At 35.5% G+C, this 17,691-nt stretch overlaps 4 protein-coding genes across 10 annotated transcripts in view; 2 read left to right on the top strand and 2 right to left on the bottom strand.

Annotated features, from left to right (window-relative positions):
• The window catches only part of LOC111441848 (ubiquitin carboxyl-terminal hydrolase 12), a 19,272-nt gene extending 13,855 nt beyond the window's left edge, over window positions 1-5,417 (top strand). Inside the window, exons 18-32 of the mRNA XM_023079006.1 lie at window positions 103-191; window positions 291-399; window positions 509-577; window positions 665-769; window positions 1,885-1,940; window positions 2,029-2,206; window positions 2,297-2,398; window positions 2,476-2,547; window positions 2,696-2,761; window positions 3,672-3,737; window positions 3,931-4,017; window positions 4,134-4,250; window positions 4,354-4,428; window positions 4,538-4,624; window positions 4,759-5,417. Of these exons, the coding sequence (XP_022934774.1) occupies window positions 103-191; window positions 291-399; window positions 509-577; window positions 665-769; window positions 1,885-1,940; window positions 2,029-2,206; window positions 2,297-2,398; window positions 2,476-2,547; window positions 2,696-2,761; window positions 3,672-3,737; window positions 3,931-4,017; window positions 4,134-4,250; window positions 4,354-4,428; window positions 4,538-4,624; window positions 4,759-4,800 (1,320 nt within the window). The 3' untranslated portion in view covers window positions 4,801-5,417. The remainder of the gene's footprint in view (window positions 1-102; window positions 192-290; window positions 400-508; window positions 578-664; window positions 770-1,884; window positions 1,941-2,028; window positions 2,207-2,296; window positions 2,399-2,475; window positions 2,548-2,695; window positions 2,762-3,671; window positions 3,738-3,930; window positions 4,018-4,133; window positions 4,251-4,353; window positions 4,429-4,537; window positions 4,625-4,758) is intronic.
• Window positions 5,418-5,559: 142 nt separating this feature from the next.
• Window positions 5,560-6,539, bottom strand: LOC111441849. Of its 2 annotated transcripts, none has more exons than XM_023079008.1 (2): window positions 5,940-6,539; window positions 5,560-5,831 (listed from the first exon to the last, which is right to left on the bottom strand). In XM_023079008.1, exons 1-2 carry the CDS (start codon window positions 6,488-6,490, stop codon window positions 5,708-5,710), a joined length of 675 nt encoding a protein of 224 aa, XP_022934776.1. In that variant the 5' UTR covers window positions 6,491-6,539; the 3' UTR covers window positions 5,560-5,707. The 2 variants fall into 2 exon arrangements, with proteins under 2 accessions (XP_022934776.1, XP_022934775.1); XM_023079007.1 differs by having other exon boundaries at window positions 5,560-5,869; window positions 5,939-6,539.
• A 766-nt stretch (window positions 6,540-7,305) lies between these two features.
• On the top strand, window positions 7,306-10,299 carry LOC111442419 (probable E3 ubiquitin-protein ligase BAH1-like). Of its 4 annotated transcripts, none has more exons than XM_023079827.1 (8): window positions 7,306-7,647; window positions 7,819-7,979; window positions 8,093-8,337; window positions 8,447-8,707; window positions 8,796-8,933; window positions 9,544-9,602; window positions 9,745-9,838; window positions 9,897-10,299. In XM_023079827.1, the coding sequence occupies exons 2-8, from the start codon at window positions 7,826-7,828 to the stop codon at window positions 10,125-10,127; spliced, it is 1,182 nt and encodes a 393-aa protein (XP_022935595.1). In that variant the 5' UTR covers window positions 7,306-7,647; window positions 7,819-7,825; the 3' UTR covers window positions 10,128-10,299. The 4 variants fall into 4 exon arrangements, with proteins under 4 accessions (XP_022935595.1, XP_022935594.1, XP_022935592.1 ...); XM_023079826.1 differs by having other exon boundaries at window positions 7,307-7,647; window positions 7,806-7,994; XM_023079824.1 differs by having other exon boundaries at window positions 7,307-7,647; window positions 7,819-7,994; window positions 9,897-10,294.
• A 179-nt stretch (window positions 10,300-10,478) lies between these two features.
• On the bottom strand, window positions 10,479-14,976 carry LOC111442281 (suppressor of mec-8 and unc-52 protein homolog 2-like). Of its 3 annotated transcripts, none has more exons than XM_023079611.1 (11): window positions 14,771-14,976; window positions 14,500-14,637; window positions 14,336-14,385; window positions 13,853-13,967; window positions 13,494-13,542; window positions 13,280-13,369; window positions 12,426-12,494; window positions 12,197-12,320; window positions 11,583-11,938; window positions 11,072-11,449; window positions 10,479-10,891 (listed from the first exon to the last, which is right to left on the bottom strand). In XM_023079611.1, exons 1-11 carry the CDS (start codon window positions 14,815-14,817, stop codon window positions 10,625-10,627), a joined length of 1,683 nt encoding a protein of 560 aa, XP_022935379.1. In that variant the 5' UTR covers window positions 14,818-14,976; the 3' UTR covers window positions 10,479-10,624. The 3 variants fall into 3 exon arrangements, with proteins under 3 accessions (XP_022935379.1, XP_022935380.1, XP_022935381.1); XM_023079612.1 differs by having other exon boundaries at window positions 13,306-13,369; window positions 13,494-13,636; window positions 13,690-13,967; window positions 14,076-14,385; window positions 14,754-14,975; XM_023079613.1 differs by lacking the exon at window positions 14,771-14,976 and adding an exon at window positions 14,076-14,249 and having other exon boundaries at window positions 13,306-13,369; window positions 13,494-13,636; window positions 13,690-13,967; window positions 14,500-14,541.
• Between the last annotated feature and the right edge of the window lie 2,715 nt (window positions 14,977-17,691).

The following is a 17,691-nucleotide window of genomic DNA, read 5'->3' on the forward strand; positions in this document are numbered from 1 at the left end:
GGGGGGGGGGGGGGGGGGGGGGGGGGCATGTTGGAAACGCCTGTGTACACATTGAATGTACAATATCTGCTAACCCTGCAATAATTTGTTTCCATGCTTCAGGATTTACATCCTATTATTCCACCTGAGAAAAATAAAGACGATATTCTTCTTTTCTTCAAGCTTTATGATCCTGAGAAAGGAGAGCTGAGGTATATGTTGTGTCTTCCCGTGAGTGGATAATTGTTGACGTCTGATTCTGGATAATGACATATTTCCCTTTTTTTTTTTTTTTTTTTTTGTCATGCCAGATATGTAGGTAGGCTTTTTATGAAGAGTACAACAAAGCCTGTTGAAATTTTGGATAAACTAAATAAAATGGCAGGCTTTGATCCTGATCAAGAGATTGAACTTTTTGAGGTATGTTCATGATATGTTCTGCCTTTTCTTTCCTCAAATTTTGTTGTTCCAAGTAACCACATTTATTTATAGACAATTCTTATTAAAAAATTCATTGGTTGATCTTCAGGAAATAAAGTTTGAGCCTTGTGTCATGTGTGAACATCTAGATAAAAGGACTTCATTTCGACTAAGTCAGGTAGGTATCAGCTTATTGCTCTTATTATTGCATTTGCTCATATAAGTGCCGCTCATTTGTCACCACTTTGTTTTTTTTTTTCTTCAGATTGAGGACGGGGACATTATTTGCTTTCAGAAATCCCCTATTGATAGCGAAGAATGCAAGTACCCCGATGTTCCTTCATTTTTGGAGTATGTACATAATCGTCAGGTACAAATCCTGAATGGATGACATCGCTATCCATAATCTATTGCACTAGGGTTTTTCATTTTGTTATGAACAATCAACCCTCAACTTAGGTTACTTGTCATGTAGGATAAAATGGGATGCTGATATGCTCTTAACATTTTGGCACATAATGGACGCAAATTAAAATTTTGCATTATTGTCAACATTGAAGATATTGGATCCACAAATTAGTTTTTTCCTTTTGGGGATAAGAAATGAAACTATGAGATTATGACTAGGGCCGTTCAATTACAATCATGAAACTCAATTGAAGTTAGGGTTTCAGTGTGGTGAGAACTTTTTATTGATACTATGTTAAAGGCGCTTGAAGGAGAGAACTTTCTATCGATACTATGTTAAAAGGCGCTTGAAGGAGATAACTTTTTGTTGATACTATGTTAAAGGGCGCTTGAAGGAGAGAACTTTTGATTCTCTTTAAAATTTCTCATTTGTAAACCTCATAAATTCTACTTTGTCTATTGGATGCCTATTGGAGTAGGAAGTTTTTCAGATGGCTTTTCAGTTGGCCAAGTAGATTCTACTTTGTCTATTGGAGTTATTAACTCATCCAATTGACATTCCCTCTTCAATGAATGTTTCCTTTGGGAAATAGCACATAAAGCCATTAGCTCGAGTAAAAATCTACAAAAAAGAATGTACTACATAACTCTATTTCCAGGTTGGTGCCCATTATACAAGAAAGACAACGAATCACAAAGGCACTTATTTATGCATGCACGTACGCTTAGAATTTTTGAACATCTCACTTGCCCCAGAGAGGTAAAGGATTTATTGGACATGTCCTTAACGTACCACTCCTTTAAGAAGGCAAAAGCCCTGCTACAGAAAAATCTGTTATGGCTTTCTTTTGAAATCTGTGGAAAGAAAGAAATCAATAAGTATCCACGGAGAAGACACGAACTTAACATCGAATCACAAAGCCACTTATGAAGTAGTTTGCAAATAACTGTTTTACGTCTTTGAGAACGCATAGAGCCTTTGATTATCAGTCGTGTAATGGTACTTGCTTGAGATCGATTTGTAAAATGATGGTGATATGCATTGTTGATGCTTGTATGTGGTTTTTTGCATTCTAGGTTGTTCATTTTCGAACTCTAGAAAAACCCAAGGAGGATGACTTTTGTATAGAACTGTAAGTAATTCCACCTGAATTTTTCTTGTTTCAATTGAGATCATTCAAAGTTGGCTCAGTTCAATGTGCATAACTTCTCTTTCTATAGGTCGAAAGTTCAAACTTATGATGAAGTTGTAGAAAAGTTGGCAGAACGAATTGGACTGGACGATCCATCCAAAATCAGATTGACTGCACATAATTGCTATTCTCAGCAACCTAAGCCACAGCCTATCAAATATCGGGGTGTAGATCATTTGTCAGATATGTTAGTACATTATAACCAGGTATTTTTTTTTTTTTCTGGATTTTAATTCTGTATTCTTGTTTGCCCATTTGCATGATTTGGGGCTGAAATCTGGGTTACATGTTGACAGATGTCTGATATATTGTATTATGAAGTCCTGGACATTCCCCTTCCAGAATTGCAAGGTCTGAAAAATCTGAAGGTTGCTTTTCATCATTCCACAAAAGATGAGGTACGAATTGCTTGTGGCACAAATTTTCTTTTTCAGGTTGTCGTCAGGCTTTGAAACATTTTGTTTATATTGTTCAGGTGGTTATTCACAATATTAGATTACCTAAACAGAGTACCGTTGGCGATGTTATTAATTTACTTAAAACAAAGGTACTTCTTTCAATTATTACTTATAGAAGCAGGAAGATCAAAGTTTTGATAGGCAGAAAACACCATCTCGTTGTCTTCTGTTATTATTCCTCGATTCATTTACAATCCTTCACTTTCGTTATTGATTTTATTTTATTACACCTTACAGGTTGAGTTATCTCATCCAGATGCGGAACTTAGATTACTAGAAGTTTTCTATCATAAGATCTATAAGGTAATGATATGCTTGATTTTGGATTTAATAGTTTCTCTTGGATTCAGTTCTTATGAGATCTTCATCTACTTGTTAGGGAACTTTTAATAAAGTATTTTTTGCTATTTTCTTGTAAATAGTCTGTAGTTGATGTTGATATTTACCCCACCAAGCTAGCTCTGCCCCATTAAAACCCATCAAAGTGAAACAACGGCTTTCTGGAGGAAGGTTATTGATCTTAAATATGGGACCACCCCTCTCAACAACAAACAAGGCAGAAATTCCCTTAGAACAACCAAGGGTCCTTGGAAATCCATTATGAAACATTGCTCTCTGATTCATGATAGAATATTCTATAAATGAGGGCCTTTCTTGGCTTTATCCTTTCTATGCAGCATTCTCAATCTCAAAGTTACAAAGAAGACTGCCTTTCATGGCTTGGCCTCCACAGTAGTGCTCTATGCAGCATTCTTAATCTCAAAGTCATCTCATGGTCTCTTGTAAATGAGGCCTTTGGGAATTTTATCCTTCTTCAACTGGCACCCGGTCCTTCCAGAAGATCCCAATCTTCTCCTGTCTTACGCCCCTTCAAAACGGAGAAAAATATGATTTGGGAGAAATTTATATGAGCCTTCTTCTGGAATTTGCTGCAAGAAAAAAACAGAAAAATATTTCAAGACAAAGACCTCTCTTTTCATAGATTCTTTTGATGCTATAGCCATTACAGTTGTGACTTGGTGTAAATGTTCTAGCTTGCACTTTCCTTTCCAATTGGAAAGGTCTCATGTAATTCCTATTGTGAGTGAGGGGGGTCTCCCCCTTGTTTCGTCATTTCATACGAGATTGTATCTTTTTACAATATATATATTTAAGGCCTTGATTATATTATTTTTTCTATGCTTTTAATTGTAACTATGATTCATTTTCACAGATCTTTCCACATAATGAAAGAATTGAGAATATAAATGACCAATACTGGACACTGCGTGTGGAGGAGGTCAGTGTTTTCGCCATGACAATTATTTCTAATGATTGTTTTCTTTTTGTCCATATTATTTGAGGTCAGACACATCATCATACCCTTTGTTGAGGGTTTTTGGTGATTTGCTTTAACCATGAGAGTATGAAATCGGTTGTTATTAGTGTTAAACTTGTTGCTAAGCTTCTATTGTTTCTGATGTGAATATCAGATTCCTGAAGAGGAGAAAAACCTTGGTCCTCAGGATCGTTTGATTCATGTGTACCACTTCAGCAAAGAGACGGCACAAAACCAAATGGTATGAAATTGATATTCCTCTGGAGTTTTCTGAAATAGCTTCCAGCCATTTGATTATTCCGGCTTCTTAATGCTTTCTTATATCACACCTTTTAAAATGCGTTGTTTATCCAACAGCAAGTTCAGAATTTTGGAGAACCTTTTTTCTTGGTCATTCATGAAGGTGAGACTTTGGCTGATGTGAAAGTTCGCATACAGAAGAAACTTCAAGTTCCAGATGAGGAGTTCTCCAATGTAAGCTCTTGAACCTGGTTTCTGCTGTGCATTCCCTTTTCTTTTCCATTGCAATTTATTTTGGTGCATAATTCTATTTTCTTTTCCAACTTCATTTCCCCAGTGGAAGTTTGCATTTTTCTCCCTGGGGCGGCCAGAATATCTGCAGGATTCCGACGTTGTCTCCAATCGGTTTCAGGTACTTCCTGCTTTAACTGTAAAACTATAAGGTTCTCAATTGTTTGATTGGGTGTTACCCTTTAAAGAATGAACTGATTGTTTTGAATCTGTACAAATATACTATGCAGAGGAGAGACATTTATGGTGCTTGGGAACAGTACCTTGGGTTAGAGCATTCAGACACCACTCCCAAGAGGTCTTATGCTGTCAATCATGTGAGAATCTTTAACCATCTTTATGGTTATGATGTACTGTAGACAGGTTTTTTATATGTTAGATTTAGGTATAATCAATCTTATACAGTGACGTTTCATATTGTAACGACCGAATTCTCATAAATGTTTTGCAGAACCGTGCCACATACGAGAAACCTGTGAAAATATATAACTGAACATAGCGACCGTCTACCAATACATGAGCCATATGAAGTCCCACTTCGTCAATTGTGGAAGAAACATAGAATATGCGAATGAGAGGTGCGTATGAAGAAACAACAAAGCTACTATTGAGTTTGTAGTTAATAGGAATTCAGTGATATATAGTTTTTGTTTTCCCTTTTCCTTTTCGATTAAAATGGGGTGAGGGAGGGAGGTTAGTTTTTCCTCGGGCGTTTTGCTGTTCGATTCTTCCATCTGAGGCTCTGCCATGTGTTTTTCTAATGCACTCCTTAAAGCTTGAGCTTTATAAAAGGTTGGTTGGTGGGTTATGATGAAGGTGTAGTGTAATTTAGCAGCAGGTACATAACAAGTTCCTTCTTTTCTCTTCTTTTTTTATCCATCTGATGAGGGGATGTATATTGAGTTTTATAGTTGTTGGCAGTGTTTTTGTCTCAATTCATTATTTTTACCCTCTTTTGGTGGTGTGCTTGCTGGTTTCCCTTAGATGATGATGAGATGAGTTTGTGAAACTTTATAATCCTTGTGTACATCCTCCTCAACACTGCAGTGTAGTGTATAACATGTTCATATACCCCATTTCATTGGTACTAATGAAAACCTTTCCAACTAATTTTCTGTGTGAATCACATTTGGCTTAGAAGAAGACTTCTAAACTTTTAATTTTATGTCTAATAGATCGTTGAATTTTCAATTTTGATTGGGTATTCTTGTTTCGCACGAACTAACTAATAGACAAAATTTTGAACGTTTATGTTGTTATTATATCGAGATAAGTGTGCCATTGTTTAAACTATACATTCTGTTTGAACCCTTTCAAATCAAAGGGTTTGCAAGGGTTCAAAGATTCTTACGTTTAGAAGATTTCAAAACCAAAACAACTTTCAAAGTTGAGTTGTTGGATCAAAGAGTGCCTCTTTGAATCTTCATCCTCCACTCGTCATCAGCAGTCTGATAAAATATGCCTCTTCGAATCTTCATCCTCCCATCGTCATCAGCAATCTGGTAAAATATCCTCCTCCCTTCCGGTTTAGGTAGTGTGTTCAAGGCTCCAGAATTAGTCGACTGAAAATTCATATCGTGTAAAGTTGGGGTTAATCAAATTGAATTTGGGGTAATAGTTTAGTAACGTACCTCTGATGTTGAAGGACGTGCAGATTCAAATGAAACTGAAGATGATGTTGAATACAGGTCGGGTTCGGGTTGAGCTAGGGTTTTGTGAACGGAGGATTGAATCTCGGTTTCAATAACTTCAACATTCCATAGAATCCATTCCTGTGTAACGGTACGATGTGGCGCATCGTGAGTGACCGAGTTCCGCCACGGCGGAACACCGCCGTTGCCTCTCAAGAAACTACCGTACTGCGTTTTGAGTCTCACAAGCGAGTGTTCCTTGATCGGCTCCCACTCATGCGACGAGTCCAACCGCTCTGGACGAGTCTGCAGAACCTTCATGCCGGTCATTCCGAGAAACAACCGCTGGTTCGATGCCGTCAAGTACTTGCCGTAGCAGCTCTTGAGCCGGATTATTGAATCAGAGAACCTAACAAACTCAACGCTCCATCTCGCATTCTTGGTCCATCCGTTTCGGCTCTGAGTAACGGACTCCTCATCCTCGTCGGCAAACAAATACTTCTTGGTATGGCTTCGGAGCAGCACCACCTTTGCGTTGCGGAACAAATCCATGTTGGAACTAACCTTACTGGACAAATACGAAATTCCATAATTAATTATATAAAAAAAATGGCGGAAGCATCTGATGCGATGCCTGTGGGAAAAACGTGACTGTCACAGTTTTACCCGTACTTTCACTCTCCAATCATAATCCTCCACGTGTTTCGTTTTGACTTTGATTGACTGTTTCTGCCCACTTGGCAACTGGTCAAAGAACCTTCATCGCTTCTTCCAACTCTCCTCTTTTAAAATTTTTGGAATAAAAATTGTTCTTTGTTATCTGGCAAATTCCACGTTTTAATTACCAAATTAATATTTGGAAAAATATTAATTAACGAATAATTCATATTTTGGTAAAAAGAGATAAAGATATCAAAATATCTATATGTTGAAATTTTATTAAAAAAAATATATTTACCTACCTACCATTTGATTTTGTAAGATGAACCAAATAATAGAATTAAAAAAAAAAAAAACAGAGAGAATGTTATGTAGGAAAGTCCACGTGGCTACATGTGGGATGGGGAGCCACGTGACACGTCAGTTTTTTCTTCACAAGACACGTGTCAGTATGTTCTGTTCAATTTAATTACATTTTTTTTTTCTATAAACAAAATCAATATCTTTTAAGCTTAAAATCAAGAATCAAAAATAAAAAACTAAATATTTTGTTTTTATTTTAAAACGGAGCAATATTTAAAAAAAAAATTGAAATCTTACCAAACTTGTATTTGAGGATAAATTTGTAATTTAACATAAAAAATATTATTCTACGAAATGGAAAAAAGGGATTAATTGGATTTTTCTTTTTCATTCAACCACCTACCAGTAAAAAAACGTAGTGGGAAATAGCAATAGAACACTTGGAATCCGCACTCTGCATGTAACCAGCCGCCATTTTCAACCACGGCACCCGCTGAAAGTGCGCGGCATCGTTCTACTTTGAAACGAATTCTCCTTTTCTGTGGCGAACGAATTCCATTGCTCATCCCTCCTTCTCTCTAAGATTTTCGTTTCCTCTTTCGATTTTCTCGGATTTCTCTTCTTAACGTTCCCATTCTCCGTTTGGCTGAAGAGAAATTTCAAGAAACCGAATAAAACAAGACCCGAGAACACGCCTTTTTCTTCCTTATTTAGTTTCGATTCGGTTGGTCTCCTTCTAGTTTGAGGTGAGTTTTGTTGAACTCTGGCATGCTGGTTCTGTTTTGCCCGATTTCTGTTTTTGTCGCTGATTCCTATTGTTTTCCCCCAAAATCCATGGGTCTCAGAATCTCCCCTTAAATTTTCAGGTGTTTTAGGGTTTTTATTTTTTATTTTTTATTTTTAGTTTTATCTATTAGGTGAAAGATGAAATTCGGAGAGACGTTCATGGAATATTTGCACGGAGATCGAGAGTGGTTCCTGGACAAATGTTCGCATGTTGAGTATAAGCGGCTGAAGAAGGTTCTTAAGAGTTGTCGGACTTGCAGACTTAATGATTCTTGCACCAATGAATGTGAATGCAAGTCTTGCCCTCGTAAGATCGTCAATACGTCGTTTTCTTCCGACTTCTTAGCTGGTTCTCTCTAATCAGTTGTTGGACTTTGAAATTAATTGAATATTTCGGCTTTGCAGTGTGTGATCAGCTGTTTTTTTCGGAGTTGATGAGGGAAGCCTTGGATATTGCGGGGTGTTTCAGCACGAGAGTTAGACATCTTCTTCATCTTCATGTTGCTGGGGGAATTGAGAGATACATGGCGCGATTGGTTCATTGCTTTAAAACTGATCAAACGACGATGATACAAGAAGGCCGCATGCTGATTGAATATGTTACGATGAATGCTATTGCTATCAGAAAGATTCTTAAGAAATACGATAAGGTGATTTTCAGCCTAAATAAATATTTTGAAGATTTGTGAATTTGACATTGGAATTTGTTTTTTACAATTTAAGAACATAATTTTTGTGTGCTTAAATAATCGACTACAGGTGCATAGCTCTGTAAACGGAAAGAACTTTAAGTTGAAAATGCGAGCTGAACATATTGAGCTTTTGCAATCACCATGGCTTATAGAATTGGGTGCTTTTTGTTTGAATTTTAAAAGATCCGGTCATGGAGATTCTCCCTCAGAATTCTCCACTCACTTTTCTTTTGATGTCGATGTTGATGTCGATGACACACCAAAAATGACATTGATGCTTCCAGATTCTATGAAATTGGAATATGATCTTACTTGCCCTATATGCTTGGTAAGTTTTCTGGTCTTGGCTGTAATCCAGAGGGATGGTAGTATTTGGAGTTCATTTGATAAGCCTCTGAAGTTCGATCATGTTACAGGATACACTATTTGATCCATATGCTTTGGGTTGTGGTCATCTTTTCTGCAAATCGTGTGTTTGTTTAGCTGCTTCCGCAATGATCTGTGATGGACCAAAGGCTGCCAGCCCGGAGTCTAAATGCCCTGTTTGTAGAGAGGTTTGTGTTTGGTATTTGAAGCAATTATATTATTCTTCATGACCAACTAAGATTTGAAAAGTTTGAGAAAAAGACAAATTCAGGAGAACATTAAATGTCATGAACCACAATTGATGTAGTACTTGATAAGTGGAAATATCTCCAATGTTTTTGTTTTTTTACTTCATACAACCATGTTCTTGAATTCTTCCTAGCTTAAACATGTTCTCTGATGCTAGTTTGCTTTTAAAATCTTGCTATTTACATGCCCATTAGTCAACATCCTTTAGCTGTTTTTCCCCCAAATGGAGAAACACTTGCATATTCAAAAGGAAAAGAGAGGTACATGAAGGAAGGTCGTGAAAAAATAATTAAAACCAAGAAATAACAATTTCTTCTGTCCTGTTTGCTTAGAATATCTGCTGTCACCTGTTATCCAGAATTTCATCTAAGTTCCCTTTTCTTCTATCTACTACTTAGATATCGTTTAAGAAAGTTCATCCCTTTTGAATGTTCTACTCTCGCTCAACACAACATTTATGTTGGTGAGATATTTTACTCCACGAAAATTTAGAGGTTCTATTGAGCAAAAGAATCGAGCTATTATGACTGTTATTTGTTTCTAATGCAGACTGGGGTATATCCTAAAGCATTGCACATGATGGAACTGGATATGCTTTTGAAAAGAAGGTTTAAAAACTCGGAACCTCTTTCCTTTCCGTCACCATTATGCTTCTATTTAATAAGTATCAACAAAAACATGTCTATGTAGTAAATTTTAGTTGAGTTGGCATGATGAAATACAACTTATTGTTTTAACAACTCTATTCAGGTGTAAAGGGTACTGGAAGGAGAGGCTGACGGAAGAACGAGCGAGGGTGCTGAAGCAAACCAAAGATTTCTGGGATTCCCAGACTAGATTTGTGGTCGGTTATTAAAATTTACAGTACCACCATTTATCAATCTGATTTTCTTATACAACAGGCTGCTGCTGCATTTGTTGCCATTCTGGAGTTGGTGGTGGCAACTTTTCTTTTGAAAATAACGTCGGCTGCTGCCTGTTTATGCAAAAGATCTGGTTGGAAATCCAAAAATCCACGCGTGCAAACACGGATGTGGACTCTCTCGAGTAAGAAAGTATTGACTTTGCCTTTGTTTTTGTCATTTTCCTTATCCCTTCCAGATGCGGAGTATTTGATCTGGGTTTTGTCTTGAGTTACTTGAGATAAATAAAAGAAACAAAAACACACTTCAAATTGTGCCTATGTAATGATTACCAATTACATTTAAGTAGTCTAGTGGTTGGTTTGGTGGTATTTGTTTAAGAATGAACAATTATTGTTTTCTATATTTGCTTGGTTATATTAATAAATCTTCAACAACTAAAGTATGGTGTGGTTGGTGGGTTAGATGTTGGTACTACTTTTTCTTCTAGGTGGGAGTTTCTTTATTTGCTTTTTTTGGGTTAAAATATTAAACAAAGTAGAGATTTGAATTTATGACTTTTAAATTTGAGCTAAAATAAAGTTTGAAATAGAACGACCAAAATAGAATGTTTGCAAGTGTAAGATACAATTGTAGAATGAGATTAAATAAGGTTAAAAGAAACTAAGACCAAGTTTGTGGTGTCATCTTTATTTTCCTTTTTCAAAATTATATACCTTCCAGCTATATTCTTTTAAGGATCATCCCATTCCCATTGCCAAATCAACTCAAATTCTAATCTTCTTTCCCGGTTGTATATCATCATCATCATCCCCATCCATGTCCTTCTCCATTTTCTTTTTTGCTAGTATCCTGTTGATCTTGTGCAGTTCATTGTTGAGTTTCTGGTCCTTGTTTTGCTTTCGTGTCTTACGACCATCTTGCATCTTCACACCGAACTGGAACGCAGCTTTTGGCATCGCTTCCTTCTGCTCATTGTACTTTGCCCACTCCTCCTCTGTCTCAAAGTCCCATCGGTGAAGGCGGCCCTTCGCCTACAAATATGAATATCGAAGTCAATATTCAAACCCAGTACATTAAACCGATACGATTGGGTTTTCATCAAAGACGAACTCAGAATGAATTAATTAATTCAGACAACTATAAAGAACCACATATTTTCAAATAAAGGTCTTGAAGTACTCTCAGTTCCTAAAGCAGTGATAAGAAATTACCCGGCCTCCCATGTCCATTTTCGATAAGTCATCTTCATCGTCACTGTCCACGATTTCACGGTTATACTCTTGATATCCAGGATAACATTCAGAATAACTCTCTGATATGAAGTTGGGATCCTTCTCTCGTGCATCTCTCTCTCTCAGTTGCTGTAGTCTCTGATCGTCTCTCTTGAATACCGACCCTAACCCCCTATCTTTCTCTTCTTGAGTCATGAGGTGGGGATCGTGTTGCACTCCTGTTTGCATATCATACGCCTGCATGTTGAGCTGAAGGTACTGTTCAGAATAAGCCAGTTGATCAGAATACTGGTAATCCTGCCACTCTCCTTGGTAACCAGCAGGAAACGCTTGAGGTTGCATCACCCCATAACCATTCTGCAACATCATTGAACTCAGATAAGAACACAGAAGGTTAAAAACTGGAACAAGCAAAGAATCCAATGACTCTGTATTAGCTTGCAATTTGAAAGGCTGTTACGAATCTACGAGTTGAACAAGATCAACTTACTGCTTCTTGCCATTCCTGAGGTGGTCCAGAGGGTGGGACAGGACCATAAGCAGGTTCAGAGAAATAACTAGGTTTCTCCTTATTTCGAGGAGATTCTTCCATGTCTTCTGAAAGAGGACTCTGGCTCAGGTCCTTACCAGGAACAGTGTAATCAACGCCGTCACCGACAAAAATATCATCTTCGTCTACTCTTGCAACAACGGGTCCTTGCTTCTCCTTTAAAACTATTTGATTTTTCTTGAGAGGAGGTGGAGGGGGCAACATCTCTCTTTCCGTTTGCTTCTTTGGCACACCAGCATCGAGTGTTGATGGCTTGTTGTTTCCAACATATTCATTAACAATAGCTGAAATCTTCCCTGCAAAGAAAATACAAAAAGAACGGTAAATTAAAAGGTAAAAACAGGGGTGGGATATGAACAAAATCCCACTAGCTTGCCTAAATTCATTAAATGCTTGCACTTTTTATGCCCATGTGCACGTATATGCTCTAAGTACGACAATAAAATCTTTTATTCAAACATAATCCGGTTCATTACAAACCTACATTCGCATGAGAGAAACTGAAGAACAATAATCATGCTTCCTATGATATTTAATTAATGAAAAGGGATTACCTTTTACATCTTTATCCTTCTTTTTCTTCTTTAAAACCTTCCCTGAGGATCCAAGACGAAGATACGACATAATCTTAGCAATTCGATCTAGTACAGAACCATCAACATTGACGGTCACCATTTCCTGCACCAGTAAACCAATGATGAAAATTAGGTGCATTGTACAAAACTTCAGAGGAAATGATGTGAGGAAAGAAGGATTTCACCAAGAGATCAAGAAGAAATGAACCTCTGGCACTGGACAGTCGGCTTTACTTCTATGCAAGGTAGTTGGAATATCATGAGAATATCCACCCTCCTGTGAATAAGATATCAGATAAGTAGTCGAGTAAAATTCAGTAAGAGCATCACGAGCAAGTGAGAGAATAAATTTCACTGGATAAAAAATTGATCATGCCCCTTCTACCAAACAAGGATGTGTTGAGGATTATTGAAAGAGTAGTTCTTCGTTGGCTAATTAAGAGGAAGATCATGGGTTTATAAGTAAGCAACACTATCTTCATTGGTGTGAGAGGCCTTTCTGGGAAACCAAAAGCAAAGTCATGAGAGCTTATGCTCAAAGTGGACAATATCATACCATTGTAGAGAGTTGTGGTTTCTAAGATTTAGCATCACAAACCAGCCACCTTTATGTACTCTTCCAGACAATCAAGATCACTACTAAATATTTCTAAATTCTAGTACTTCATTACACATCCACATAACACGGTGGTGCAGGTTAACAAAGATGGAGTTTTTTTTTTTTTCTCTTTTACTGATAAGATAATTTTTTTAAAAATCATTCTGTTGAATGCAATTACGCTCTTGTTCGTGCAATCTGAAATTACATTACTGGATCTTCAACTTTGTCCAATTTTACCTATGTGCACCAATTCCATCCATATGATCTCATGCATGTAAAAATTGAAGAAAGCCTCTGAGCACATACTAACCACAGATCAACAAACAATAATGTGGGTAAAGTTCCAAAGAAAACCCTGTTACTTCTGAAATGAGCCCCCAGATAAAATGGAGGAAGGGCCATGATATGTCTTCAGACAGCTTTATTCAAACTAACTAGGATAAAAGGAAAACATTGATTACCATGTTAAAAATAAATGATGTTCTACCAGGAAGGAATGTTTCATTTGACTTAATAACTGTCTGGGGCTTGACGATCCATTTGTATACTGACTGAAATACAGAAGAACGGCCACAGATCGTTAGCACAAACAGCTCACAGAAGCATGACCAAAATCTTCAAAGAAACAGAAACACTATTTAACAGAATTTTAATATTTAGAGAATTAAAATACACCTTCGCTGTTGCAGTGCGAAACAACACTTGTTGATCTTCCTTGGGTGTACTGCAATATCAGCATTCAGAAAATCATTATCAATGGTCATTACAATAAAAGAAAAGAGAATGCTGAAAAAGACATCTAGTCCAAACAGAATGGAAAGTTTGAACAATGCCACACTTATCTCACATAAATCATTAAGTTATCAACTTCTAATCTTCTAAATATTTAACTAAATTAGGCGAGGATTAGATGAAATAGAGAAGTAATCACAAAAAGAACAGAGATTCTAAGACAAGTATTATCAAGTTCTTTAACTGTATTCTAAAAAATGAACAATCGAGACAAATGGGTGGCGGCGGTGGCAATAAGATACCTAGCTTTCCCTTCAGCATCACCCCCAGAATCTGGCTTCTTGTCAATCTCACTTCTTACTTTATTGAGCAAAGCATAATCCAAACCTTTCACCAAGTGGGTATGCTCAACGTCCCCTGCATCAAAGCAGCTCAAAAAATTAATAGAACATAAAGTAAAAACAATAATAATGGCTTGGGAATATCCCCTGGTTTAGACTTCAACCAAAAAGCTATAAATATTACCAAGGTACGAGCAACTCCAAATGCATAATTAATGATTAAGAACTCCTCTGAAAGGCCACATTCCAATCGCTAATGGACCAGCAAGGAGGGAAAAGGGCGAGTTGTACTTGTAGAACACACTATTGATTAGTCACCCCCCACCACCACCCCAAATTTAAATATATCCACCCGATTCTGAATTGGATGCAAAGGAAGAACAGTTCCTAATTTTACAAAGTTAAAAAACACAAACTGAAAAACCTCATTCTACTGGAACGAACCTCCAAGGTACTTGCTCTTCTCGATGGATAACTTGTGTGCATCAGCCGCCCTGGAAAAAATGAAGTAACACTAAAAAAATGAGCATAGAAAGTAAGAAGAAAATACTTAACATGCAAATTACAGAAGAAAATTGCATTGAGCAAACGGAGGAAGCAGGTCTAACCGAATGTCGACAGTCCCAGGAGGTGCAACCGCATGAAAACCCAGCTCGCTGGATTCATAATCAGGATTCTGATCTTCTCTTCGTTCTTTAGCTCGATCTCTGTATTTTGGCGTTTCTGGTTCTTCAGTTTTCTCCTCCCTGTTACATTATGCATCGAATGAGGCATATTAATACCATTCCCCAAAAATTTCTAACAAAAACTCGGCCAGAAGAAACTATAGCATGGAAGAATCAAATAAAACAACAGAAATTACAGATACTGAAGCTATACTTGTGACGAGCAAATTTATCCTTGTAATGCTTTTTTGCCGAACTCATTTACACAAATTTTGAGATTGTAGCCTCCAACTGGAACAAGGTTGTGTTCAAATCCCGATGGATGAAGCTAGGGTTTTGCAAATTCCCCAAAATTTGAAGCTACCGTGTAGGAAATTCCTCTGATCAGTGAAATTGGGGAGTTTTCACGGATGGGAACTGACGAGAAAGAAGGGTACAAACTGTAATATTCACCTTTAGCTTTACCCAATTTTGTCATTTTGTTTTTATTAAATCTTAAGCCACAAAGAATTCCATAAAAATGGGCTCAGGACATCCACAAGCCCAACCCATTCCCAACTTGCAAACAGTAAGATTTATTGGGCTTATTGGGCTCGCGTAAGGCCCATAAGCCTAACTATTAGATAAGCCCATCCCATTCCGAACTTGCAAACAGTAAAACTTATTGGGCTTATTGGCCTTGTATGAGGCCCATAAGCCTAACTATTAGAGAAGCCCAACGTATTCCCAACTTGCAAACAGTAAAATTTATTGGCCTTATTGGGCTTGTGTGAGGCCCATAAGCCTAATAGTTAGAGAAGTCCAGCCCATTCCGAACTTGCAAACAGTAAAATTTATTGGGCTTATTGGGCTTGCGTGAGGCCCATAAGCCTAACTATTAGAGAAGCCTATCAGGGGCATTTTAGTATGCTGGGAAGTCTTTTCCTACCTCTAGCCCAACTTTTTTAAGTAAAAAATTAAATAATTATAAAATTAGTTTTAATTTTACTAAAATTAGTATCGGATTTAATTTGCTAGCTGAATAAATAAAAATATTTATGAAAAATATTAGAGTTGTAAATTTTAACGTAAGAATTATAATGAATCTGTAGGTATTTGTATTAATAAATAGTAATTAATATGGTAGAAAATTAGGGTTTGGATTTATTTTATTTTAGGCATTATTCATTATTTGCATTAATAATTATTTTTTATTGTTTCTATTTTTCAAATATATACATCTTTGAAAGTTTGGGAAAATATTGAATGCATGAGTGCAATTTTGGAAATTTTTTCTTATTTTAAAAAAAAAAATCAAAATGGGTCTTGGAAATTGCACTATATTTTTTATAAACATATTTAAAATCCATAAAAGGAAAAATAAATAAATAAATAAATAAAAACAGAACCACTATTCCCAGCAAAATATCAGCCGGTGGTTGTGCTGTCAAAGCCTGTATAAAGAAGACACCTGTCCCACAATTTTCTTTAGCCATATCTTTTTATATTTAAAATCATCTTTTTATATATAAAAAAAGATATTTCAAATAATTATTTTTAAAAAAAAGTTTGTGGGACGTTCATAAATTCCATCCATAATATTAAAAATAAAAATAACAAAATTTATAACATAAAAGAAAATCATATTTAACAATAATACTCCAATAGTATTAATATTAAATCGAGTTATATTAATTATAAATAATAATAAAAAATAGTTGTATAACTAATATTAAAATAAGCTTAGTGAAAATTAACATATATGAAAATTAATAACTAAATCGACTGACAATTAGTAAGGGATCATTTAGTTACACTTTTTAATTAGAAGTCTATTAATTAATTTATTTTATGTATTTATATTTTTTATACATGAATTCCTACCAACAACTTTAGAGTTAATCGATTTAATTGTTTATTATATAGTTTATTCTTGATTTTACATGGTCAAAGTCAAGATGGAAAATTATGGGGTAATGCCAAACACGCCATATTTGATTTGGTTCGTAGTTATAAGAATTTGAAATTTTCCTATGATTTAATAATTTCGTTATATGTACACTTTAAAGCTCACAAGTCATAATAAACATGGCTACCACCCGCGAAAAAGATTGGAAAAGATTCATAAATATCGTGACAATTATTTTATATTTTAAATGTGGCATTTTTTAATTGAATTAAAAAATAATTTTAAAAATATAGATTAATTAGAAACCGAGGAAAGTTCTATTACTAAACACAAAATTAATAGTTTAATTAATATTTATATCTATTTTTCATAAAATAATGTAATGATGTAAAGTTGCAAGGGAAGAAACAAATACAAATTTAATTAATGTCATTAACTTACAATTTGTATTTGAATTATAATATTACAAAGAAAGATTTTTTTTTTTTTTTTTATCAATCGATAATGGGCAAGTCATCGTAATCTAAGCTCGAGCTATCTGGGAGAATTCTTGAGTTAATCTTTGTTATGGTCAAATCTTGACGTTCTCGACTCTCATTTTCAAACGCTTCCTATCCATTTGATAGTTTTTAGAGGTTTAATGGTCAATGCTTAGCTCTGAATTCTAATTTGGTTATTGTAGATTTAATCGATTAAGTTGTTTGAATTATATACGTATACAATAACTATGAAGAATCATGATTTAATTCTAAGATTATAACGGTTATTGAACCTTAAAAAGAAGATAAGATTAGACGATCTTGCAAATCAATGGATATAAGTCAAAAGTTTCTATGATTCGCCAAATAAGCAACCATACAATTTCCTAAAAATAAAATATTTCATTAACAAATTTTTAAGAGAATTTGCAAAAATACCCCTAAACGCTCGAGGATGTTACTAATCACACCCTCATATTATTTTGTTAATTCAAACACTCGTCACTAAAATTTACAATTAAGTCCTTAATGATATTATAAAATACAAAATCGCCATCAGAGTAAAATTTAGTTTATTTATTTATATAAAATTTGGGGTAATATTTAAGTGTTAAAAACGTGATAAATTACAGTCTATAAAGACGTAAAATTGAAGGATATAATTGTAATTGGAGACATTATTTTTGAAATTTTTACAAAAAGAAAATGATGAGTGAAATGACGAGATAATTAATTAGTTTGGTATAAAAGCTCCGACGAACAAACTTC

Source organism: Cucurbita moschata, unplaced genomic scaffold (assembly GCF_002738365.1).
Source record: "Cucurbita moschata cultivar Rifu unplaced genomic scaffold, Cmos_1.0 Cmo_Scf00004, whole genome shotgun sequence".
Lineage (NCBI taxonomy): Eukaryota > Viridiplantae > Streptophyta > Magnoliopsida > Cucurbitales > Cucurbitaceae > Cucurbita > Cucurbita moschata.

Excerpts from the sequence above, each read along its gene's own strand:
- LOC111441849 (XM_023079007.1), bottom strand. The coding sequence starts at position 6,490 with ATGGATTTGTTCCGCAACGCAAAGGTGGTGCTGCTCCGAAGCCATACC. Across the intron at positions 5,870-5,938 it reads CACGTCCTTCAACATCAGAG|TCGACTAATTCTGGAGCCTT; the intron begins GTACGTTACTAA and ends ATGAATTTTCAG.
- LOC111442419 (XM_023079826.1), top strand. The coding sequence starts at position 7,826 with ATGAAATTCGGAGAGACGTTCATGGAATATTTGCACGGAGATCGAGAG. Across the intron at positions 8,708-8,795 it reads TTACTTGCCCTATATGCTTG|GATACACTATTTGATCCATA; the intron begins GTAAGTTTTCTG and ends ATCATGTTACAG. Across the intron at positions 9,603-9,744 it reads GATATGCTTTTGAAAAGAAG|GTGTAAAGGGTACTGGAAGG; the intron begins GTTTAAAAACTC and ends AACTCTATTCAG.
- LOC111442281 (XM_023079611.1), bottom strand. The coding sequence starts at position 14,817 with ATGAGTTCGGCAAAAAAGCATTACAAGGATAAATTTGCTCGTCACAA. Across the intron at positions 13,968-14,335 it reads GAAGAGCAAGTACCTTGGAG|GGGACGTTGAGCATACCCAC; the intron begins GTTCGTTCCAGT and ends GCTTTGATGCAG. Across the intron at positions 11,939-12,196 it reads GAAGGATAAAGATGTAAAAG|GGAAGATTTCAGCTATTGTT; the intron begins GTAATCCCTTTT and ends TTTTCTTTGCAG.